A 26,122-nucleotide genomic window follows, 5' to 3' on the forward strand; every position below is an offset into this window, starting at 1 on the left:
TATTTAACTAGACCACAAACCCTCAAATCATCCCTCTAAACCCCCAAAATGGGCAATCAATCAATACTATATATTAATTCCAGAAATCAAGGGACTTCAATGTAATTAAAGAAATCTATACAAATTAATTATACTATATAGTTTTAAATCGATAGCACCATGTGATAGACCTGATAAAGGGACTTCAATGTAAATATTATATAGTTTTGGTTAAAAGTATAATATAAAGATGCCTTGATGAAGAATATTTATGGAAATTACATTTAAATTAAAGTAATTAAATTTAGAAAACACAAGAATATAATGATTTTCCTTAAAATTAGCATGCCCCACTTATAGAATTAATTAGTATCATCATAGAATTATACATTAAATTAAATGTAGTAAAAGTAATAGTAGCAGCAACGAGATTAATAAAATTAACGGTATTAATAGCGGGAGCAGTGAAAGTAACTACGAATGTAGTGAAAGTAAGAGTGATAACAATGAGAAAAAGTATGAACAATTAAATAACCAATCGACTCAAGGAAATATTTTATTTATTTAAATATAGGCCGGATAAAATTAACAGGAATAATGAATTTAACAGAAAAAATAGAGGAATTAGTAAAAGAAACAATAGTAACCACGGGAGTAGTGAACACAATGATATTAAAAAAGAATGTCGTGAAAGTAATAATATTAATAGCGGGGTAGTGAACGTGTGTCATAATTTGAAAACAATTTTACATTTCATCATAATTACAAGATATGCCGTAGAAAAATATATTACAAATAGTAAACGTGTGAGTTAGACAACTCCAACATAGTTTATTTCATTGAAAATAAAATTTAACGATACATAGAAGTAGCCCGGGCGAAACCGGACACCAACCCTAGTTTTATATATTTGCACACCCACAATTTGGATTTTAATTACTCATGATAATTGTCCCAAAACTCTATATAAATTAGATTTAATCAATACTTCCTCTCCTCACTTATAATACTACTGTCCTTTTCCCTTTCTCTCTCTCTTTTCCCATTATTATTTTTCTTAAATATCTTCATATATAGGTATCAGATCGAATCAAAGGTATATTCATGCCCTGTTTTTTTAATCTTACATTTCAATTTTAATTTGTTCATAGATATATAAACATCTCATGATTTTTTAAATCATCGCAGATTATTACTTATTTAATTTCTTACGTAAATTTGTGCTGCATTCTGGGTTGTGTACCTTTTGGGTTGGATCTATAATCTTTTGTAATTATAAATTGTTAAATTGGGTTTTGTTCATGAATTTGATTCATAGAAATAGTCATTGATCAATGTGGGTCATTGGGATTTGATTTTTGGTAACTACAGTTTCATTTATTTTGAATTTTTGATGCAGTTGATATTAATATCCTCGTATGTCGCAATTATTTGTTTAGCTTTGATTAAAATAACGCGTACATGAATAAAAACGTAACAAAGGACGGACGGAGACGGAGGTAGTATATAGTATTAAATACCTGATTTTTAATTCAGAGTTACTGTATGGAAGGATATATTAAATCACGAGCTGATGCATGTGGTGCTTAAATTTAGTGCAATTAATAAGGTAGACAATTTTTTTGATGTTTTCAACTTGGATACACGAGGTTATAATTAGGTTTAGTTAGATCTAACCAATTCCCAAGTTGGGTGATCGGCATTTTAATTGGAGCTTTAGTTAATTATTTGCTAGGATGGAAGTGTCGGAGTGTCATGTTGTGTCGGAGTGACATTGCCAATTTTACTTCGACTCTTCATATTCCCTCTCGTACATGTGATTGATACTTATAAACGGTTAAGAGTGCATAAAGGGTTGATGATAGAAGATCAATAAGGTTTAATGTAGGTGTGACATGTCAAAATTCAATCATTTTGCAGGGCGTCCTAAATGGGTTCCCAATCGGTAGCAGACATGATAGAAGCTTCATCGGGAGTCCATTTCTCTGGATTTCACTTGAACGGCAAAGAGTCGCGCAAAGCAGAGATTCAACAGCCAACAAATTCGAAAGCTGAACGTATTTACAATCAGCCTTTTGTTATTGGTACGTGTGGTTTATGTATCTTTGTTGTCCGTGTCGCTAATACTCTTAACATCATCAATATGCTCGTCGTAAAATCTCAAGAAATTTCTTTTAGTTCAATGAAGCTAGATGGGGATTCCAAAATTGCTTTTACTTAGTCTGGTAAACCTTATGTGTCCCAGTTGGCTGCACAGGTCATTCCCCCTTGTATGTGCTGCCGTCAATATTTGTGTGCTGTTTTTAACAACTACTTAGTATATGTCCTGCTCAGGCAGCTTCTCGGAGGTATATTGTGGACGAATAACCATACTGTTTGCATTCTTTTTCTTATTCTTCTTTCGTTCCTTCCGTCCATCCTCCCCTTGTACCATGGTTTTGACTGTTTCCTCTTAATATTTTGGCATGCTTTAAAGGCAAAAAAGAGGTTTTTGTACATGCGATTTAACAAAACCTATATTGCCAAATCGCACCTTGCTTCGATGAGGGGTGCACTTTTGCATTTTACTTCATCACACATGCCCTTGTTGATTTTGCTAGCTACAAAGACTATGGGGAAGGACCGTGTTTCCTTTTTTCTTTTTATTTGTTCCTAGTGGGCGTGATTTACTTTATATAGAAACACAGAGAAAGAATAAACCTTCAGTTTTTGGAAAATGGAAGAATGGTCTGTATGGAATGTGTCAAAGCACTAAGCCTGGCAAGTTCCGGCCGCGAATTTAAAGCTGACTTAATTTCTCTGTTTCATAAAAACTTTTCTTTTGTCTGCTTTTAGTTAACTTGATTTTCTTAAGCAGGAGTTGCAGGTGGATCCGCATCAGGGAAGACGACAGTTTGTGATATGATTATTCAGCAGCTTCATGATCAGCGTGTGGTGGTTGTTAATCAGGTAGAGGCCTCGTCTGGTGAAAACAGTAATAGTACTTGCTTGGGTAACAGTAGCTGTTACGAGTTAGCTGCAAGGGTTTTTTTTTCATTTTCTTTGTTTTATCCTCTTTTTTTTTCCCCCTTAAAATTTTGGGGTTAAGAGATTGTCTGTGCTGTGCAAATTCGGTGTTGGTGAATATGATTAACTTTTTGTTGGCCACTTGCCACCATAATTTTTTTTTGTGTGATATTTTGTTATTTAAATTGTTTGTCGACATTTATCTATTTCTTTCGGGTTTTTTTTTGTCAAAAACTACCTTATATTTTGGGGTATTTGTAAAAATACTACCTTAAATTATTTTTTTTGTTTTTAACTACCTTTATTTTCTTTATTTTTGGTTAATAACTACCCGCGCCAAGATTCTAGACATATTTGGTCAATTCTACGGCATTAACTTATCTCACAAGAGTCTTTTCTTACTTTAATCTTGCGTAGGTCCGATTTCAGGAAGTCAAGATGTACTCACACTTAAGTTTAGTGAATATTTGTAGTGGTTATTGACATATGTAAACATAACTTTTGCTTGTCTGAAGTTAAATTACAGTTTGGTCGAAGTTGGTAATTGTTGTCTTATGTTAACAAAGTCATGTGAGATACGTTAATGTCACTAAACTGATCAAATCTCGTCAGATTTCAGCACAAGTAATTCATGACCAAAAATAAAGAAAACAAAGGTAGTTAAAAGCAACAAAAATAATATAAGGTAGTCTTTTTACAAATACCCCCTAAATATAAGGTAGTTTTTGACAAAAAAACCCCTTTCTTTAGCTTTATCTGATTATCGTACTGTAGTTTATGTTTGCGACGAGTCTACTGAAGCACTATTGTCACTAAACAGCTCTTAATTTAAGTTTGTCTTATCACTTAGTCAGTGGTGCCTAATCCTTTCTTTGCTTTGTTAGTTGACAATGTTGATATGTGTTGATATTACAGGACTCTTTCTACCATAATCTGACTGAGGAAGAGCTTTCTCGAGTTCATGAATACAATTTTGACCACCCTAGTAAGTTTATTTTTGTAAAGTATTTTAAGGAGATTTTCTTGTTTATCCAAAAATTTCGAGGATTTTTAATTTTGAAAAATTGATGGAACCAGAATGAGATATCAGCCATCAGCCCATCAGATTGGTAGATACACACTATAAATAGTACAAGTTTTTGTTTGATGCGTTGTGTGTGTGTGTATTGAACCCGAAAGTCAAAGGGTGCCTGTTGTTTAATACTAAAGCTCCTCGCCCTTTTTTGCCCTCAATCCTTTCATTGCACGACATGGTGTTCCATTGTTGTAACCAGGGTTACCTAATTCGCTAACATAGGGTGCGTATTGCAAATTAATACGCGCATATCAATTCGCAATACGTTCTCGAATTAATTCGCGAATTATATATAAAAACTAGCGAATTCTAAAAGTTTAATTCATGTACAATTCGCACTAATTCGCGAATTATATATCAAAATTAGCGAATTTTACAAGTACAATTCGTGTATTTAAAACTAAAAATTCAATATAATATGATCAACTTCAAAGATCATCAAAGGGAAAGGAGAAAATGTATCAGTAGACTAGCAACTTAATCTTATATTTGGTGTTTTGTCTGGTTTCGTCACTTTGTGTTTACTTAAGAAACCAGAAAAATATGATCAGTAGACTTATTTTGGTGGTTCTGTCACTTTGTAATGCTGAATTGCTGAACTTTATGCAATGATTCTTTTGTTTTCTTGTTATTATCATTAAGTAAATGAAGCGTATTAGTAATTATGAATTCGCGAATTGCTTTTTTTTTGTAATACTTTGCATATTCAATTCCCTATTTTGAGCGAATTGCGAATTCGAATTATGTGTATTATGAATTCGGCAACCCTGGTTGTAACATTTGTAGCTGAGCCATCACAATCACTTAAATAGCAGCGGAACACATCTTAGCTACTTGAATTTCTATAATTATGCTTAATTATCTTCCTAGTGATGAATCTCTCCTTTTTAATGCAAGATTATTTTGTCAACAGATTCATTTGATACTGAGCTAATGCTTAGTGGCATGGATAAATTAATGCATGGGCAAGCAGTAGATATTCCGAATTATGACTTAAAGACTTACAAAAACAATGTGTTTCCAGCTCGAAGGGTAATTGTTTTCTTCACAGATTTGTATGCGTGGTTCATATTCATTTTTGGCCCATTGATAGTTGATAAATAAGTTTTTTTAGTACATTTAGCTTGAACTTATATGCATTAAAATCAAATTGCTGATCATGTCTAGGTAGTGGTTCTTGTAAAAGGCCTTCATCAAGCTGTTTGGCTTGTATTGCCTGGAATCCCACTTTAAGGGTGTGTTTGGATTGAGGGATCTGGACGGAAAGGGAGTGAGGGAATTGGAAGGATGAGAAATCCATTGTTTGGTTAGCAAGATGAAGGTAGAGGGATTTGGAGGGGAGGGAAAATGGATCCCTCCATTTCCTTCCTACAAGGCAAATTATTTCCCCACCAACATAGGCAAGATTTGGAGGGAAAATCATCTCCTCCATTCTCCCTCCCCTTCCTTTCTCTTCCCTCCTTCCCCCTCCCCTTCTTTTCCCTCCTTTTTTCCTATCCAAACATGGCGTAAATGAATACAACAACAACAACAACAACAACAACAACATTACCCCAGTGCCTCAATCCCACTTTAAGGGTGTGTTTGGATTGAGGGATTTGGAGGGAAATGGAGGGGAGGGAATTGGAAGGATGAGAAATCCGTTGTTTGGTTAGCAAAATGAAGGTAGAGGGATTTGGAGGTGAGGGAAAATGGATCCCTCCATTCCCTCCTACAAGGCAAATTATTTCCCCACCAACATAGGAAGATTTGGAGAGCAAATCATCTCCTCCATTCTCCCTCCCCTTCCCTTCCTTTCTCTTCCCTCCTTTTCCCTCCCTTACCTTTCCCTCCTTTTTTCCTATCCAAACAAGGCCTAAATGAATAAGAAAAAAAAAAATTATTGAAGAAAAATCTTATAAACTCTAATTTTGTTCTGTAAAGAAAGAAGCATTAACCCTGCAGATTGCGGGAATACTCGCTGATTATTGGTTCATTTCACATTGTATTAGTGCATAACCTGTTGTTATTTACTTTGATAGGTCAATCCATCAGATGTAATTATATTGGAAGGGATACTTGTGTTCCATGATCCCCGTGTTCGTGAGTTGATGAATATGAAGATTTTTGTTGATACAGGTCCCTCCTCGTTTGACTTTAGTTTGTCATGCCATGTGCTTTCGCATAGCTTTCTCTAAATGTTTAGATCATTTTGGGATTAAGGCTCTGATGTTGTTGTTGTTGTTGATGTGAACTTTTCTAGATTTTGGATGTAGCCTTTATTTTAAGTCCTTCTAATGGCTTGGTGACAATCTTTTCATCTTCATTGAATCGATGGAAATTGGCCTTATAACTTTGCAATGTTTTGTTTGTAATTACAGTTGCAATTCTAATTCATAATCAGATGTCTAGATATTTGTATCTATGGTATGATACTGGTGATAGTTTGTTTGTATATATGGTGCAACTCATGTAACCTTTCTTTTGCCCACTTGATCCTTGGAAGGTTAAACATTTTAGGACAGTTATTAATGACTTAAGAGTCTAAGAATTACTCCGTACTTTTTTAATTATAATACCACTCACACATCACAAGTTCACAACTTCACAATGCCTCGACTAGCTCTTTTAAATTCATCTATTTGCGTGTGTCCCGGGCGGAGAGGGACTTCTTTCTTTGCTTATTGTATGATTCCGCTGCAATTTTGGAGTTGGATTGCGCTTCACATAGCTTTATTTTCAGTGCAGATGCTGATGTGAGATTGGCAAGAAGAATAAGGCGGGATACAGCTGAAAAGGGTAGAGAGATTGCAGTGGTTCTTGATCAGGTTATCTTTTGTTTGAATACCAAGAAAATGAATGTATAGATTGCATGTAGCAAAAGTTTCTTGTGTGTTAACTCCATATGAGCATGGAGCATCATCCATGAACTGGTTACTCTTGATTATCAATCATCTGAGAACAATGTCGGGTTGTCCCTCATATATACGGGTCATAATTTCTTTTGAGTTATTAACACACTTTTTCTTCACTTTCGATAGCAACAGGGTGTTACCTCCTCATAAAGCCATGTTTAGAGTGTCAATATTGTACTTGTCAGTTTTATAGTGGAATGGTGGTGTAAATCTTGGGGTGTAGGTAATTGCTTTATTATTTGGTACTCCCTCTGATTCTTACAAATTGCTCCATTATTTAACCTTTGCACAAAGATTAAGGAATCAAATTTGTGTGAGTGGGTGGTGGATCTCGCCATCTCAACATTGATTTGTATCCACACAAGCCATACTGAAGTAAGAAATGGAGCAATTCTAAAGAATATAGATCAAAAGTAGAAAATGGGACATTTTCTAAGAATCGGAGGGAGAATATGGTACTATATGCTTGTAAATGATGTTCTGCAATATTTTTGGTGGAAATGCCGCAGTACTCGAAGTTTGTGAAGCCTGCTTTTGACGACTTCATACTTCCTACCAAGAAGTATGCAGATATAATAATCCCTCGTGGAGGTGACAACCATGTTGCTGTTGATTTGATCGTGCAACATATTCGTACAAAACTTGGTCAACATGACCTCTGCAAAATATACCCTAATCTATATGTTATACAAACGACCTTTCAGGTAAAACTTTTTCATGTGGATTCCTTGTGCTCTTTCCTGTGTTAATGAGAAATACTTAATGCACCTAATGCTCTCTCTTTGTAGATACGTGGCATGCATACGCTGGTCCGTGATGCACAGACCACAAAACACGACTTTGTTTTTTATGCAGATCGTCTGATCCGATTGGTAAACATTCATGACTGACATTTTTTTTTGTCTTCACGCCAGTCTATTAGGGAATGTATTGACATATTTTCTCTAGTTAGATGTGATTATTTGCATGTATTGAATTGCCATCTCAAATAATTTTGTTTTGGATTATGATGGATTAAAACAAAACGGCTCACTAAATTGGTTATGCTTCTTTCTGTGAAGTAGAAAATGCAATCTTCAATTTAGGTCATTTGGAAACCTCCTATGATTAACACATGGGTGAGGTTGCGTACAGCAGACCCCCTGTTACCCCGCCATTTGCGGCAGCTCTTGAGACAGTTGGATAATGTTGTTGATGCTATGTCAAAAGGGATTATAGATTTGCAATAATTTTGAAAAGTCAAAATCTTTGAGAAAAAACAGAGATTAGCTAAAGAATAATGAAGAAGGGTTTGTGATGCTAGTTTGTGCATCTTTACTATGGTGTTGCTAACTAAAATTGTGTAGAGGTACAGTGTATGTGTGTGAAAATAATTAATTTGCTAGCATGTAACATTATATATTTTCAAGTTGCTGTTAAGTTATTTCCATCATACCCCCTCCTATTCTCTGAAAGCTTCCATACTGTTTTTATACGAGAATTATGAAGGTGTATGAGCAATACAAATACATATTTTTCTGTTCTTTTTTTTTTTGTTGGTATTTCTAATAAGCATTTGTATTTCTCGTATAAATACAAGTATGGAAGCTTTGTATTTCATGTATATATACTAATATAGCCATGTGAAAACGCCAATATATCAGCTACCTAAAGCAATATAACCCATTTCGATAAAAGCATTTGCAGATGCTGATTATTTGTGAAAAAAAGAGGTAACAAGAGATAACAAATACCAGTAGCATGGAATATCTGCTCAAATTTCATAAGCAGACTTGAAAACCTAATACTTTTGGTAAACATTTAAAACTATGACAGTGACCCGTTACCTTGCATCCCGCACATTCGATAACACAATTTTGTGGCAGTTTCGGCAACTGATGCTGCGTTTTGTACCATTGCCCATGGTGTAGTCATTTGTCGTCAGCATGGTTCGTCTCTTGTCTTTGTTGTTTTAATGACCTTCATGGAGCGTTCCCATGCTATTTTTTTGCATGAGGGGACAGCAAACTATGCTGATTTGTGAGTGTTTAATTTGCTATATTTACTTTTCCTTTGATCTTAGTACATTTTATTTTATTTAGACTTACAGAAAGAAAGTATTTATTATCTGCAGGTTGTTGAGCATGGCTTGGGACATCTCCCATTCACAGAAAAGCAGGTTATAACTCCAACTGGTAAGCTAGTTGTCAGGGAATTACAGTTAATAGTTACTGGCTTACTGCTTAAGGTGGGGTTATCTTGTCCTTTATTTTGTTCAAAGTAACCATGACCTTTATGTTCTTCAACCATTTTAGCATCTAATATTATCCGCAACAAGCTTTGACAAAAATTACGGAAGTAACTTGATTGTTACTGTGTATTTTTCGTCTGTATCATCCCTGGATTTATTACGAAAGAAGTTTCTCAATATTACGAGGATTGCCTTGGTTTGGTTTAATTGCTTTGCTATGGTTGTGATCATGTTGTAAATTTCGTGCTTTAGTTTTAGTCAAAATCTGAAGCATAAATATTTTATTTTATCTGAAGTTTCTGTATGTGTGTTAGAGAATGGCATGACATATCTAAGCTCTAACAAAGATCAGGAGGAGAGTCTGACTTCAAGGGAATTTCTAAATTCATAGGGATACATAACCTACGTACTCTAGACTTTCTTTGAATATGCAAGTCACATCCACAATAGCCTTCTTTTTGATTATGAACTATGCTAGTTTCAACACAGACTCTTCTCTTATTAAGACGAGTTAGCCTAGTGGTGGACATTAGGCCCCAGAGTCAAATCCTCCTCCTCCTTGTATGGTATTGTCCTTGTGGTTTCTGTATGTGGTTTCTTTGACACCGAAACTTCGGAGTCTTGTCTTTACTTACCAGAAGATTTTTCTGGTTCCTTTATCATCCTGTTTTTTGTTTTATTGCAGGATCTGTATATACTGGTGTTGATTTTGCCAAAAGATTATGCGGGGTGTCCATAATTAGAAGGTTTGTAGATGCTCATGGTTAAATTTGTTAGCCAATAATTTCATTACGCATAGATTCTCGTGACTCATAAGGAAGAAATATTGTGATGCGGTATAATATATCACCTATCTACCCGACAAGAAGCACAAGTTGTATGAGGAATAATTACTTTTACGTTCAAGGCCTCACCTCATGACAATCTTGAACTTGACTTGCATTTATTTCTCAAAGGCTCTCGACCATTTTTTAGTGAGGTTTAAGATTTACTCAACTTTACCCGTGTGTGAAAACGCATAGATGCCCCATGATAATATTAGGACTTTGGATTTAGCGTGTCTTATAGCCTAAAAAATTTCCTTAGTGTGCAAGGGTGTTGAAACGGTTCTAGCGTGTTTCTGTAAATTTTGAAATCTAAAGCTTTAAGGCACTCTCGTAATAGGAGCATTTATAGCCGTTGCAATGGTTGGGGGTATTTTGGACACTGGGGGCTTCACTTTAAGTCGTGAATTTATTTGAAAGTTTGTGTCCTGAATTTTCTTCTCCTTTCCCCGCCCTTCATCCGTTTATGATTTGGGACTTCCAACTCATTCTTTGATGAGGCTGCCTTATTTTCTTTCCATTTATTATTGCTTTATGTATACAATCGTTTTTTTATTAAAATTTTGTCATTAATAATTTGCATGGACGTCCAAACATAACCACAATATCAGATGCTCGAATAACATACATTGGTAAACTCGTATTCCGAAGGCAATATTTAGTCTTCCTCGTTATCTTTAGAGGAATAATGAATATAGGATGCACTGTATTTGTTGGATGTGGTTGTGTCAAATTCTGAATGCGAAGAATACTGATTTTGTGTTTTATGAATTGGAAAATGAACAAAGAATGTATGGAATTCGCCGAATGTGGTTCTTTTATTTTGATTTTAGTGTTTTTTTTTTTTAATTTAGCTTTCAGGTTTCTCAAGGGTGAACGGGAATTAGTTTTCCTGTAGTGCAAAATTAAACTGCTCAGCACCTCCTTGTTTTTCAAAAATGGGTTTTGAATATCATTAGTCTTTATAATGATTTCAGTGGTGAGAGCATGGAGAATGCTTTACGGGCATGCTGTAAGGGAATAAAAATTGGCAAAATTCTTATACACAGAGAAGGCGACAACGGGCAGCAGGTACATCATATTTAAATTTGTAGTATCGGATTCATTTTTTTTGTTGAACTTGACCTTTGATTCATTTAATAATTATGACGGCGTCATTGTAGTTGATATATGAAAAGCTACCACAAGATATTGCGGATCGTCACGTGCTTCTCTTGGATCCAATCCTGGGGACAGGTTCTCTTTCTTTCTTTGCGCCAGTGTGTTACTGTGTATGTCATTTATTCTGCTCTTGCTGTTGTAAACTTGTATGTACTAAAAGCCATTACATAATATATCTCGAGGTTTGGTTTATACCTCATGAAGCAGTCAAGTCTAGTGATTTGTGTCTTACGGTTCTTGTGGAACACGACGATGATGTTTCCGTTTAACCCTAATAAAACTTGTGTCAACTGACTGCCACAGAATGTTAAAAGCGCACAGCTGTATAAAGTGTATTTGCTTTACTCCATATCCTTTAGCTCCTTTAGAAATGAAATTAAGTTCCTTCCCGAATAAAATAAGAGTATCTGACTATCTGGTGTGCTCATTGCCTCATTCCAATTTGTTGCTGTTATTCTTTTTCCTTGATTGTCATCTTCTCCCTTCGTATATCTTATTCCTTTCATTACTAGTCTTATATGCGTCAGTGAGTGCTAGAACTCCAAAGCAACAGTTCACTTGGGTAGACCTTGTTTGCATAGAGGGATTTGGAGGGAGATGGAGAGATGCAATATCCCTTGCTTGATGGTAAATTGGGCTGGGGAGAAATGTAAGGATCAGTTCCCTTCTTACGGGCCAAATCAAAATTATTCCAATTTAAGAAACATTTGCGACGAAGACACCTTTCCTCCCTTTCTCGTCTTTACCTCTGAATATTCTATTAAAGCAACGCCTAAAAGTCGTTTTTGATGGGTGGCTTTTAGGCGTACAAACTGTACAATTTAGTCTTGGCAAAACTTGACTAGGCCTGTTTGATAAACCGAGGCCCGCTAGCTTGTAGCCCGTTTTTTTACCCGAAATTTCATAAATCGACCAAACTCACAATAAACCTTATAACCCAGTGTCAGGTACCCTGCGCGAAATGGCTTAGGGTCAGGGTATAAGTTAAATTCTAAACAAGAAAAACTTATTTTCTAACTATATTATGTTTTCCTATAGTTATTAGTTTTTTTTGTTTATTTATTTATTGTAAACAATAAAACTAAGTATGTTATTACTTATTTATCAAATATTTTTTATTTATTTTTATAATCCACTATTTTTTTTTATTATTTCTTTAAATTTTACTTTCATTCATTCATTCTTTATTTTATAATTTTGATATGCGGTCATTGCTACCTTCGCTTATTTCATGAGAGAATTTGTGTAAATCAAGAATGATGAAATGATTTTAAGGATAATTATACATTTATAATGTAAAAACTAAAGAAAATAAAGAACAGTTCATCCGTATTTTGATTGACATGTACGGATGTACCCTAACCCATGACCAGTATAAATCTGTATTTTTGAACCCGAAACGAGCTCCGCCTGTATTCTACGCGGCCTGTAATTAGCTAACCTGCAACCTACCAATCTGATATATGTATATGACAGGTCACTGTGTGCTGAAGTACTAATCTTTTGGCTGTTGTTCAGGGAACTGTGCAGTCCAGGCCATATCTTTACTCATCAAGAAAGGTGTTCCAGAAGGAAACATCATATTTCTTAGTCTCATATCTGTAAGAATTTTCGTTCATTATGTCAACCTCATCGGTTAATTCTATTTCGGTTTTCAAAATCGTTTTAATCTTTTCTCTCGATTTAAATTTTAAGTTTTTATAAAAGAAATCCAGATCAAAATCGTTTTAATCTTTTCTCTCGATTTAAATTTTAAGTTTTTATAAAAGAGATCCAAAATTCGATTTTAAAACCTGTAAAGTTTACCTTGACTTTGTATTACATTTTCGCTCTCCCTTTTGTTTTTCATTTTTCCCTTTTTTATTCGCATTTTGAGGTGTGCGTTCACCCAGGGACGGTTCTAAAGGATGATTCATGTCAGCCGACCCCAAATCATTTTGGGATTAAGGCTCTGATGTTGTTGTTGTTGTTGTTGTATGTCAATCTCATCGGTGGTTACCTTTTGCTCTTCAATCCAAATATGTGCTGCACCCTTTCATTCGTCGTAGTATCTGATTTTTGTCTATATATTTCCTAAAATCAGGCACCTCAAGGAGTGCATACAGTTTGTAAAACTTTTCCAAGAATAAAGATTGTAACTTCAGAAATTGAAACTGGTTTGAACAAGGATTACCGGGTTATCCCAGGAATGGGTGAGTTTGGAGACAGGTATTTTGGCACCGATGATGAATGACCTGCCATGCAAGCATCGAGAACATTGCATTAGAAGCTGAATTGTAGGTCGAATTCCGCAATTGGAAAGCTGGATGTTTCGCGTCCATTATACTTGAAGACCTTTTACATATATACCGCTACATTTCCTTACAAGGATACATTCAACACAAGGATGTTGCAGGATCTGTAGTTGATATGAGCAAAAGACGCCTGAAAGGAAAGCAATGACGGCCTATGCTTCCGTATCTCCTACCTACAACATCATGTGATAAGTTGTAGTTCTCCTTGTCATAGAAACTCTGGGTTTTCCTCTTTGGACCAATTTTGACATTCATTGAGTTGCTTGTTACAGTTTGAATAATCAGGGTATAAAAATCAATCATTAATGTTTCTTGATCTGTTTTGTCTCTTATTAATTATTATAATCAATTTCAGCTTTCTCATGTACTATTTGTCATGGCACCAGTATTATTTTGCTATTTAGGTGGTGTTGATGCCTAGATAGCCTAAGGTTGATAAGTTGACCTACAATGAGGTCAAAAATAAAATATTTGTCGTTTTGGGTCGGTTTTGAAAATATTTGTCAAAATGGTGTCCACGTAGGCTCGGGATTTCTGGACCTAAAACACGCCACTACAAATAGCGTGTTTATAATGAGTAGGAAAAAAACTTCATTAAAAAATGATTAAAAACAAACACGCCATTGGGAATGGCGGGTTTCGGAGGGGAAACACGCCATCCCCTATGGCGTGTCTTGTGTAAATTTATTTTTTTTATTTTTTTTTTTTTTTAATTTTTTTTTTTTTAAGTTTAGTCAGTTGAGTAAAAAAATTGTTGTAAAGACACGCCACTACTAATGGCGTGTTTCCTTCACAAAACACGCCATTAGTAGTGGCGTGTTTCAGGTCTAGAAATTCCGAGCCTACGTGGACACCATTTTGACAAATATTTTCAAAATCGACCCAAAACGACAAATATTTTATTTTTGACCATTATTTCAAAAATGGACTCACCTACAATTGATTGTTACACAAAGGGATCAATTCAGTTTCCTTTTTATTTTAGTCATTAGCCTTACCGAGGTAATCTTCCTTCTTTCCGATTTGATGTTTCGACCCGTCGATTCCGCTCTGTCTTCTTGACCCGGTTCTTAGTGGGGTTTGGGCTGGATCGTTTTTCGGGTTTTTCGTTTGTTTTCGAATCCACCTGGTGACCGGTCTGAGTGTGTTTTTTTAGTGTTAAGTTTCGTTAACATCGTCTTTCCTTATTCCTCCGATGAATAAGTTTGGTGCTCCTTTTATGGCGGCTTTGTGTTTGTGTTTGCGATATGCATTGAACTTCAAATGAATAGAAGCTGAAACCCTCCTTGGTGTTTCTGTCTGGTGGGGCTTTCGTCGGTGTCCTTGCTTGTTTATTGGGTGGAGTTGGTTTTGTTGATATTGCTGTTGACTTAGTTGTTTCTAAGTTATGAATTAAAAGTGAAGGGGATTAATAGGAGCATTGCCTCGTGTGGAGCCCATCTTTTATGGTGGTTTAGTCACGTCTTTATTTAAGTTTAAGAGTGTTTAGTCCGTTCCCTCCGGTACCTTGTCCTGTCACCGCCGTTTTTCGTTCTCAAGCCAGGGGTGATACCCCCATTCCCCCCACCCCTGGTTTGTTGGTTCTTTTGTCCTGTTTGTCGATGAGTTTAACTCATCCGTTGTGCTACTCTCCTAAGTAGCTGTCTTTGGGTTTGATATGGTGATCCCCCCATTTCCCCCACCTGTTTCCCTTTTTCCCTAGTGTTGGTTGACCAGTGTCGTCCCTTCGTTTGGTCTGTTTGATTGATTGGTGGTGGTCCTGTGAGGTGTCCTTTGGTGATTCGGGTGTCTCTGTGGTGTCTTAATCCACCTTGTTGTCTTATTGGTGGGTCTTCAGCTCCTGCTCCTTCTCCTTGCAAGTGTCTTTGATGCTCCTGTGTTTGGTGAGTTTCAAGTCTTCGAGACTTGTCTTTTAGGCGGTTTTGATTGATGTTTGTGGTTGCCGATGGGGTTTCGCTTCTATGCTGGCTGTTATGATGGTCAGTGGGTCCTTTTTTTTTTTCTTGTCAGAAGGGTAAGTCTGGGTGTAGTGACTTTTTTTTGCTCGTGTGGTCTTGTTCTAGGTTCTTCGGTTGGGTTGGAGGATTCAGTGATGGTGGTTTCTTTGAGTCGGTTTTTTGGGGTGGATTTTCGTATGAGATGTGCTTGGCAGGGTGAAGTCGGGGTTTGGCAATGCTGTTGGGCGGCCAGGATGCAGTGGTCTCAACCTCATTGTTCCCCATGAAAGGTTTGGCTTGGAATTGCAGGGGTCTTAAGGATCCGCTTGCCCCTGTTATTCCTAAAATTAGAGCAATATGTAGGTCTTTTAATAATAATTTAGATTTTGTCTTTCTTTCTGAATCTAAGTGTGAGGTTCGATCAGTTAATGTTCTTTTGCGACCTATGGGTTTCCTTCATTCTGTTGGTTGTGATGCTAACGGCTTAAAAGGGGGGCTCTGGGTTGGATGGAAAAGTAGCTGTAAATTAGAATGTGTCTTTATCAATTGCAATCTTATTATCCTCTTGGTCAATCAGTGTAAGGGTAGCATGTGGTATCTGTGCTGTGTTTATGGTGAACCCGATCATTCAAAGAGGGGTGCTCTATGAGATAATTTCACCTATCATCTTAATTCCCTTGACAAACCCTTCTTGCTTATAGGTGATTTCAACCAAGTTGAATTCTCTTCTGATAAGTTAGGTGGCAGTGATAAATTAATTAGAGGAGCTAATTTATTCTCATACTGGAAGAATATACATTGTCTGATGGATATTCCCTTTAAGGGACCTAGATTTACTTAGTGCAATAATAGGGAGAACCCTCATCGAATATACGAAAGACTTGATAAGGGTTTTGCTTCCAATGATTGACTTTCTCTATTCCCAAATACTTTTATCAAACATTTACCTATTCAAATATCAGATCACGCACACGGCGCACCTATAATCCTTGATACAAATATGGTTCTCAATACCAAGAAGAAGGTCTATAGGCTAGAGGCTTGGTGTTTTGATCATGCCGAATGTAGTGGTCTGGTTAAAGAAAGCTGGGAAAGAAAAGATAAGAGTGATGATTCTTATGCTCTTTTGGCAAAATTACGCCGTATAAATAACGCTTTCAGAGTTTGGGCTTGTAACAAAAAAGACGAATGGGGACTTAAGTGGAGTGGATTTGATCAGAATCTTGAGTCCTATCTTTTGGATATTGAGAATAGTGGCGATACTGTTAACTATGAATCATGTCACAAAAAACTTATGGAATTCTCTATTGCTGCTGGCACTTATTGGCGTCAACGTACCAAATTGAAACAGGAGTGTGAGGGTGACACGTGCACAAAGTATTCTTTCAATTGGGTTAAAGGACGATCTGGTGCTAATCTTATCTTGGGGATTAAGAAGGATTCTAATGAATGGACTTTTGATATGAAGGAGATTGGTGGTTTGTTTCATAAACACTTCTCCACTATATTTAAGTCTTATTCTGAGCCTCAATGTTTTGAAGATTACTTAAATAAGTTCGGTTACTTATTTGATAATCTTAAGCGGAAAGTGGGCATGAAGGAGAGAAACAAATTGGGTCGTGCTTATTCGAAAAAAGATGTACGTGAAGCCGTTTTCCAATTGGGACCTCTAAAATCTCCAGGTCCTAACGGTATTCCGGCGGCTTTTTACCAAAGGTATTGGTCTATTGTTAAGAATGATGTTATTAAAGGAGCTCTAAATATTCTAAATTCGGGTAATGTGCTTAAGGATTTCAATAAAACCTTTATTGTTCTTATACCGAAAAAGGATTGCCCGGAGAGAGTTGGGGATTTTCGACCGATTAGCCTTTGCAATGTAATTATGAAAGTTGTCACTAAGTGTATTGCTAATAGATTAAAATGGGTTATGGATGATCTTGTTAGTCCATTTCAAAGTGCTTTTGTCCCTAATAGAAGTATCGCAAATAATATTGTCATTGCCCAAGAAATTCTTCATACCGTAAATTGTAGGAGTTATGGCAAGAAGGGTATAATGGCTTTAAAGGCAGATATGAGTAAAGCCTATGATAGGTTGAACTGGAACTTTATAAGAGGGGTGCTCTCTTACTTGAATTTGCCGGGCTCTATGGTTCAGCTTATTATGAGTACTATAGAATATGTTTCTTATGAAATTCTGTTGAATGGTGCTCCTATGGAAAAAGTTGAACCTTGTTGTGGGATTAGGCAAGGTGATCTTTTATCCCCTTATTTATTCGCGCTTTGCACGGAAGTCCTATCTCAAATGATTCTTTACGCTCAGGAAGTCAATCTCATTAAGGGTATCAAAATTTGCAAGAACGGGCCGGAGATCGCCCATTTGTTGTTTGCGGATGATTCTCTCTTCTTTATTCGAGGTGACTATGGGAATTTGGACTTTCTTATGAACATTATCAATGAATACTGTGTTGCCTCCGGGCAATGCCTTAATAAAGATAAGTCCTCTTTACTTTTCAGTTCAAATTGCTCACTTATGACGGTCAAGAAGTGCTTGACTGAGTTTAAACTTGCCCCCAAGCATGATCTTGGCAACTATCTTGGCTTACCTACGAGTATTGGGTCTTCTAAGAGGGATTTATTTAAATTTCTTGTTGAAAAGACTAAGCGAAGGCTATCCTCATGGAATAACATTCTTCTCTCTTCGGCTGGTAAATTGACTCTCATTCGTTCTGTTCTCTCTTCACTATCTCTTTTCTCTCTATCGGTATTTCGCATACCGGTAAGTGTAACATCAAAGCTTCAGTCCTTGATGGTGCATTTTTGGTGGAGTGGAACTAGAGCTAATAAGTCTATTCATTGGTGTAGTAAATAATTCCTTAGTAGGCCAGTGGGAGAAGGGGGTCTTGGACTTCGCAATATTGGATGTTTTAACCAAGCTCTTCTGGCCAAGTCTGATTGGAGAATCTTATGTGTTCCGGGAAGCCTTATTAGTAAATTTATTGGGCCCAAGCTTGGTGTTCAAGACGATATTTTATTTCAGAAGCGTTGGAAGGCTCCCCAAGCGTCGTCGTGGGCTCTAAAAAGCCTTGTCTGGGGCTCCGATCTTATCTATAACAATATTGCTTGGACTATTGGATCTTCGTCTCGTCTTAATGCTTGGAAGAGTAAATGGATTGAAGGCTATAGTCTTCATGATTTTTGTGGGGACTCTATTGAAGCTCCTAATGATTCCACGCTTCTGGTTGGTGAGCTTCATGATAATCATAGGAGATGAGATCTCTCTTCTCTTGGTTTTGATTCGGGTGAGGAAGTTACAAAGAAAATCCTCGCAACTTATATCCCGTGTCAACCCTCGGATGACTCCTTCTACTGGAAATTCTCTAAACATGGTGTTTTCACAGTCAAGTCGGGATACTATGTTGCCGTTGTGGCCTCTTCTAATGGACCTTCCTCGAATGCTGATCGATCTAGAATGTCTGCACCAATTGTGGCCTTCTGCAAATCAAAGCTATGGAAGTTGCCTATCTCTAACAAACTAAGGATGTTTTTGTGGAAATTTATGGCTAATGCGCTTCCAGTGGGCTCTGAATTCCTTAAACGAAAAATGAATTGGAGATCCTCTTGTTCTCTTTGTGATGATTCATCTCATTGTGTGGAGTCTATTTCTCACCTCTTCAGAGATTGTAGCTTTGCAAAGGCGTTATGGTTTGGATGTCCTTTAGGACTTAGAATCACGGGAGGGGTGGACATTAATGCTAGGGTTTGGGTCATTAACTGGGTTACTTATTTCTTAACTAGCCCAGATCCTAAATCCCTCCTCTTTTCCCTCATTGCTACCCTCTGGAGAATTTGGTGTTGTAGGAATGAGATGGTCTTCAAAAATCGTCGCCCTTAGCCTTTGAGTGCTCTCAATTCTATTCTTGGTGACATTCAGTGTTTGAATGAGGTTGTGTGCAGTAAGGATGCTAACCTCCTTAGAGCATCTTTGTTGGACTCCTCTCCTATTTTTGGTCTAGCTAAGAGAATTAGAAACTCTTTCCCCTACTGGATTGTTGGTGGACCTGGGTGCGGAAATATTTGCACTATCAAGTGTGATGCTGCCTGGAGGGCCGATAGAAGTTCTGGCATGGGGTGGTGCTTGTTGGATGGTAATGAGACCTTAAGGAATACTGCTCACGCTCGCTCGTTTTCCTCTTCTGCCCTACATGCCGAAGGACATGCAGCTATCATGGCACTCAAATGGGCCTTGGACGAAGGGTACCTTCATGTTAGACTCGTTACAGATTGTCTTATCTTGGTTATGCAGGTTGTTGGAGCGGAGAAGGCCATTGCATCTGTTAAGTGCATTATCCATGATTTAAAGTCTATTGCGTCTCATTTTCATTGTTGCTCTCTTAGTTTCTGTCCTAGGGGGGTGAATAGGATAGCTCATAATCTTGCTCAAGAAGCTCTTTTGTAAGCTATGCTATTTGTTGCTGTCAAAAAAAAAAAAAAAAAAAAAAGATAGTGAGATAAAGGAAAAGTAGTGATTTCTTTTTAGATAAATGAACCAAACATAGTTCTCTAGTTTAAAAGAAAATGTAATTGAAAACCCGCTGATAAATGGGTTAACAAATATATTTTTGAAACACGGGTTATTATTAATCCTATTTATTAAAAGAACAACCACAGTGCTATGTGTCAGCCTGTGGTTGAAAGTGCATATTTTATTTTATTTTTATAAAGGGGGCCACCCATGTTCTATTCTCATATTTCATTTAGGAGAATGAATTTGATAAAATAGTATGCCGTAGGATGTAAATTGCTTACTATTAATATAACACAAATTTGATTAATATTAACAAATATATATTGTTAACTTGATTATGATAAAAAAGTAAATAAATAACAAATCCATCTGCTGAAAAATCCAATCTACAAATTTAATACTTCCTCCATTCAACTCCACTCTACCTATTTCTATTTTTTACACTATTCACAAATGCACATTCAATCTCGATTTTCTCTCAATACATAAGTGATAATATATTCATGTGGGATCTTGTTTGATTCGTCTTTACGAGTACATTAAAAATATCTAACTTTTATAATTTTTGCAAATACGTAGTTAACGATATTTACCGCGTAAAATACGCGTTGGCGAACGTGAAAAAGCAAAGTGGTAGATGGAGTTGAATGGAGGAAGTATACAATAACATGAACTTAATAAAAACAGCGTTAAATACTCAAATCTGTTAAATAGCCCTTTACTAATTTGTGGGAAAAATAAAAAAAGACTTGAAGAATAGAAAATACAACTAAATAATGACATAAAAATGAAACAATTTTTTTTTATAGAAAATATTCACATAAACAAATTTATGAGTAAGATATTAATTGTGGGTAAATTATTCACAACATCACGGCACGGGTATTGATAACGCGATATTTACCAATGTTTATACCCCTTAATTATATATTTTTATAGTTATCCCTCGTACTATTTGAGCTATATAATATATGTTTCTCACTTTGCTTATTTAATAATTAAAATTGTTATTTTAGTGTTAAATGAATTAATTTACGTCTAATTTGGAATAACAAAGACGGGTAGATGCATTACTGACCACCCAAATTATGGGTGCAAAAAATAAAGAAGTAGGCTTCAATTTGTGCAATTAAGTGGACCAACAGCAAGTAATAAGAAATCAGAAGGAAGAGTAAGCATGGGTTTGCACGTGTGACATTAACAAGCATTAAACAAAAGAGGAAAAAAAGAAAGAAATAGAAATCCAACTCCGTTTACACGAAGATCGGGAAAGACGGAAACTCAGCTCAACAGATTCTCAAATTCTATCTCCTTCCATAATTCACCCACAAATTATATCCATAATCTTTTCCGAAATCAATCCCAAATACCGATTTTTGTTCGAGTATAAATACCCGAGTTCCCAATCAGAATTGACGCAAGCAAGTATACGCAGAATAAACCCAAAATCCGGCGACGGAATTGACGATGATGTAATGCAAGATGGAGCGAGTCCAACGGTGGAGCGGCTCCTACCCGGAGGAAGATAGGAGGCCTGACTTGCGGAGGCGTTGCAACCGAAACAAGGGACGGTTTTTTGTACTCAATTTATTAGTTCTCATCTTAATTACTAGTTAATTTTAGTTTGTTGCTGTGAACTTTGGAACCTTGTTGAACTAATCTTTCAGTTAGTAATTGTTAATTTCGTCTTAGCTATATTCGTTTTATGGTATTCTCATTATACTCGTTTTAATCGTGGATGGTACAAACCGATTGCTAGTTGATTAATTTGGCGCGGCGTTAGATTAATTAACCGAGTAGCGACTAGTTTATTTTAGTACTGCAATGATGTCACTAGACTAAACTGGGAGTATAATTAGATATGTTAATTGTTTGAGTATTGATAACACTTAGATAATTAATATGGTTAATGAGGTCTTTCTAATTCTTAATGCGGCTAGTCAGCTTGCGGAACCTTGAAACTTGCGTATAATTGGTTAGTTAGTATTGGTAGTCGAGCGGCTCGCTACCGATTAAAAAGTAAGGAAAGATAGGGAGATTTTAGCGGCTAAATTCTCTACAATTAACCTATTGTTAAGCTGAATATTTGCTAGACGAATCGACACATAACTGGAATATTATGAGCTTAATTGAGTTGCTTGTTCCACATATATATACTAGGATAATCTCATATTACTTAAACTCACTAAATGAAACCCCCCAATTCCATAAATATGTTAATAGAATGGTATATATGTAAGTTAGTGTGTAAATATTACTCCATAGTTAATTAGTTTTCCAGTCTCTCCGTGGGATCGACCCTTACTTGTTCTATACTACCTAAATCTGATATGAAACTTAGACAAGAGTAAGGTTTATAAATTATTAATTTGTATACGCTTAACGACACGTACCAAATTTTGGCGCCGTTGCCGGGGAGATTGATGCTAGAATTAATTTTCTATGTAGTTGTAAATTTGACACTACCTTCCATTTATATATAATTTGGGTTTTTTCTGGCTGGATTTGTTGAAGGTGGAAATTTTTGAGTAGATAACATGTTTGGTAGCACTTTTTGCATGTTGTTTGCTTATATTTTTCCCTTTGTATTTTTGAATCCAGCTACACCAATATTTTGACTCAGCTTTGTTTAGTGGAAATTTTTGTTATTTGAATGTAAATCATTTGATATTTTTGGATGTGTCCTTGTGTACAGGTGTATCCTTTATTGGAGTTTCCTATATTTTTCTGAGGCTAGTGATTATTAGGTCGGATTCTACTTGCTGGTGAATTTAGAACTTAGACATTAAGCTTCCCGTCAGTCATTTAAAGGATTTGGCAATAGTATTGTGGTGATGGTACTTCAGCGTTTGAGGTTTACTGTCCTCTAAAAGATTTTTATGTAATATTCGAGCTAGCTAAACTATAATCGTTAAGCTGAGTTTGGTTAAAGTAGCAGGATGACATTGGTGGTTGAAAATGAGAGTTCAGAGAAATTTAGCAACAAGTAATGAGCGAATAATGGGTTGAGTGACGTTATTTTTAGGGAACTCGCAGCCTAGCTAACTACTTGTATTCTGTTTTACGTCTACTTGACCCTTATTGAATTATGGCTGTTGATCTCTACTTAAAATGCCTAAGTTGCTAGCTTCCCTACATAGTATTTATGGTACCTTAGTTGACGTTAAAATTTCCTTTGTTGTTAATATTAAGTGTGGGGGAGTGAGTGTTTGAAGCTGGGACATCGATAAGCTGATATTTGAGGAAATGTAAGGAGCTGAATATTCTGGGGAATTGCATGCTTTGAACTGTACTTACTGAGTATGATTGATGATAAAATAAGGAGTATTGTCTGAAATTTAGCGGTTGTTGCTGCTGCTGAGTGTGAGATTTAATTATGGCTGAGCTGGTTTAAGTGTGAGTTGTTGGAAGACATGGATGTTTAAGCTGACTTTTGAGAGGAGCTGGTTAATTTATAAGGCGGCTGCTAGTAACATTTGCAGTTGGCTGTAGAGGAGCTAGTTGGCTGTAGAGCTTACTGAGTTTTGAGGATATTCGAAGTATGTCGAGCCAGGACATTAAACCAAGGCGCTTCTTGGGAGGCAACCCAAGCTTAATTATTTATTGCTTTCATGTTTGTTTAATTTAATATGCTTTATAAGTTACTTAGTTGAGTTGGCTTAAGTGCCTCCCCGAGTTTCGCTACCTTTGTAGGGGGATGTTAATAGTGTCGGTAGCAACAAAAAAATTAGAAAATATAAAAATACAAAAAGAGATATTATTACTACTGTTGGATTTTCTGGGTAATTTGCTTGTTTTCATTTCACTTGTCTTGGTTGAGTGTTTCTTTTTGCAGGGTGTATGGCTGTTGAGACGCTGCGAGTTGATGATGAGATAAAGCAGGCACTGCTGCCTTGCTAAACGCCATGGATAGAAGTTGATCAGCTCTACTTGGAGGCTGGAGGCTGACACAAACTACGGGGCGCCTTCCTTAATGGTTCGTACTTATACTGACTGCTGCTACTGAGAGCTTAGTTGGCCAGGACAGAACATTATCATCACCAAATCTGGAGCATCTTGCTGTGAATGCTTCACATGAATCCGCTAAGTTCCTTTTTCCCTCTTATTTTTATTATATGCTGAATTTATATATGCTGGAACATCGAGGACGATGTCGAATTTAAGTATGGGGGAGAGGTAAATTGTGCTGAAACTTGGGTTTTTGATGCTGAAATTGGAGTTGGCGGGTGGCCATTGGTCTTTAATATGTTTTACAGGTTTTAAATTTTTTTTTGGATATGACCATTTTTAGGGGAGATGCTGTCAAAATTTTGTCAGAAATTTGTACTTGATAACTAAAAAAGACCTTGTTTTTATTGGACTAGCTAGACTAGGAAGTCGACGACAAGCTCTAATCTAACTTTTCAAAATACTAACTTAAAATAATTTCACTAATATTATTAGTAATACTAAAAAAAAAAAATGTTTTGAAGTTGTGTATACATGAGTTTTTCCTCCATTTTGAACTTGGATTGATTAATTAAGTAACATACGTATTTTAAGTCTCCTTTAAATTAGAATTATAAAGCACTTAATTTGGCTATCTTTATTACACTTTTCGTTGACTCTAGAGTGTGGGAGCGTAAGCCGGTCTTATTAACCAATTTACTTTCATAGGTGACTCCCGCTTTAAGTTCTTGACCTCAATTCTATCCGGTGCCCGAGTAATTAGACCCTTAGGGGAACCCAATCAATGTATTGGGAGAATGCCTAATGACTTGTCCGGATGGGCGGGATCCATTGGTCGAAAGCTCGCTACAAGGGACACTGGATATATCCACGGAATGCGGATGGTGGAGATTCAAAAAAAAAAAAAAAAAGAAAAAAAAAGAAAAAAGTTGAAGAAAAACAGAAAAAAAGTTCAAAACAGAAGAAAAATATGAAAAAAAGAAGATGAAAAGAAAAAAAATGAAAAGAGAAAAAACGTGAATGATAGTGATTATGGAATGTTGGTGGTAAGTTAATTGAGGTATGACGGATACACTTGAATGCTCGGGAGAACTATCCTCGTACTATGTACAAGAAAGTAAATCCCCTTTCCCTAGGACCTTAAACTGCTGAGCCCCTCCTCTACGAGTCGATACACTTGCACATGCGCACGAAGATAGTTGGACCGAGTGTATTGCTAATGCATTTATTTATCATTATAATTTAGAAGCGGTTTAAAATATTTATGTTGGCTAATTAGTTGGTTGTATAGTTTAGAGTGGAGGTAAAATTTGGTATATGTTGCTTTCTAATCTAACTACAAATATGTTTTCCGTTGACGCACTAACTTAAAATGATTTCTAAAAATATTTTAGTTTGTCGTCGATAAACTTTGTCTTAGTAAGTCTAAAATCTTTGAGGTTGATAATTTGTTTATAGCTCATGTTTTGTCATTGTCGAGGGCGACAATAAGCTAAGTGTGGGGGAATTTGATAACGCGATATTTACCAATGTTTATACCCCTTAATTATATATTTTTATAGTTATCCCTCGTACTATTTGAGCTATATAATATATGTTTCTCACTTTGCTTATTTAATAATTAAAATTGTTATTTTAGTGTTAAATGAATTAATTTACGTCTAATTTGGAATAACAGACGGGTGGTATGCATTACTGACCACCCAAATTATGGGTGCAAAAAATAAAGAAGTAGGCTTCAATTTGTGCAATTAAGTGGACCAACAGCAAGTAATAAGAAATCAGAAGGAAGAGTAAGCATGGGTTTGCACGTGTGACATTAACAAGCATTAAACAAAAGAGGAAAAAAAGAAAGAAATAGAAATCCAACTCCAGAAGTTACACGAAGATCAGAAGACGGAAACTCAGCTCAACAGATTCTCAAATTCTATCTCCTTCCATAATTCACCCACAAATTATATCCATAATCTTTTCCGAAATCAATCCCAAATACCGATTTTTGTTCGAGTATAAATACCCGAGTTCCCAATCAGAATTGACGCAAGCAAGTATACGCAGAATAAACCCAAAATCCGGCGACGGGAATCGACGATGATGTAATGCAAGATGGAGCAGTCCAACGGGTGGAGCGGCTCCGACCCGGAGGAAGATAGGAGGCCTGACTTGCGGAGGCGTTGCAACCGAAACAAGGGACGGTTTTTTGTACTCAATTTATTAGTTCTCATCTTAATTACTAGTTAATTTTAGTT

At 36.3% G+C, this 26,122-nt stretch overlaps 1 protein-coding gene across 4 annotated transcripts; it reads left to right on the forward strand.

The window, feature by feature from the left end:
* The first annotated feature begins 973 nt into the window (after positions 1-973).
* LOC141657212 (uridine kinase-like protein 3) lies at positions 974-13,781 on the forward strand. 4 transcript variants are annotated; one of them, XM_074464368.1, is made up of 15 exons: positions 974-1,075; positions 1,900-2,063; positions 2,837-2,928; positions 3,901-3,970; positions 4,974-5,092; positions 6,082-6,178; positions 6,788-6,867; positions 7,464-7,658; positions 7,743-7,826; positions 9,068-9,128; positions 9,870-9,930; positions 10,986-11,079; positions 11,172-11,244; positions 12,688-12,770; positions 13,253-13,781. In XM_074464368.1, exons 2-15 carry the CDS (start codon positions 1,910-1,912, stop codon positions 13,400-13,402), a joined length of 1,413 nt encoding a protein of 470 aa, XP_074320469.1. In that variant the 5' UTR covers positions 974-1,075; positions 1,900-1,909; the 3' UTR covers positions 13,403-13,781. The 4 variants fall into 4 exon arrangements, 3 of the variants coding, with proteins under 3 accessions (XP_074320469.1, XP_074320471.1, XP_074320470.1); XR_012548690.1 differs by having other exon boundaries at positions 979-1,075; positions 12,688-12,863; positions 12,927-13,781; XM_074464370.1 differs by having other exon boundaries at positions 1,000-1,056.
* The last annotated feature ends 12,341 nt before the right edge of the window (positions 13,782-26,122 follow it).

Source organism: Silene latifolia, chromosome 5, assembly GCF_048544455.1.
Source record: "Silene latifolia isolate original U9 population chromosome 5, ASM4854445v1, whole genome shotgun sequence".
Taxonomy (NCBI): domain Eukaryota; kingdom Viridiplantae; phylum Streptophyta; class Magnoliopsida; order Caryophyllales; family Caryophyllaceae; genus Silene; species Silene latifolia.

Bases quoted from the DNA above. Each gene is read 5' to 3' on its own strand.
- LOC141657212 (XM_074464368.1), top strand. From the start codon at position 1,910: ATGGGTTCCCAATCGGTAGCAGACATGATAGAAGCTTCATCGGGAGTC. The intron at 7,827-9,067 runs GTAAACATTCAT...TATTATCTGCAG, and splicing joins CAGATCGTCTGATCCGATTG to GTTGTTGAGCATGGCTTGGG. The intron at 9,129-9,869 runs GTAAGCTAGTTG...GTTTTATTGCAG, and splicing joins GCAGGTTATAACTCCAACTG to GATCTGTATATACTGGTGTT.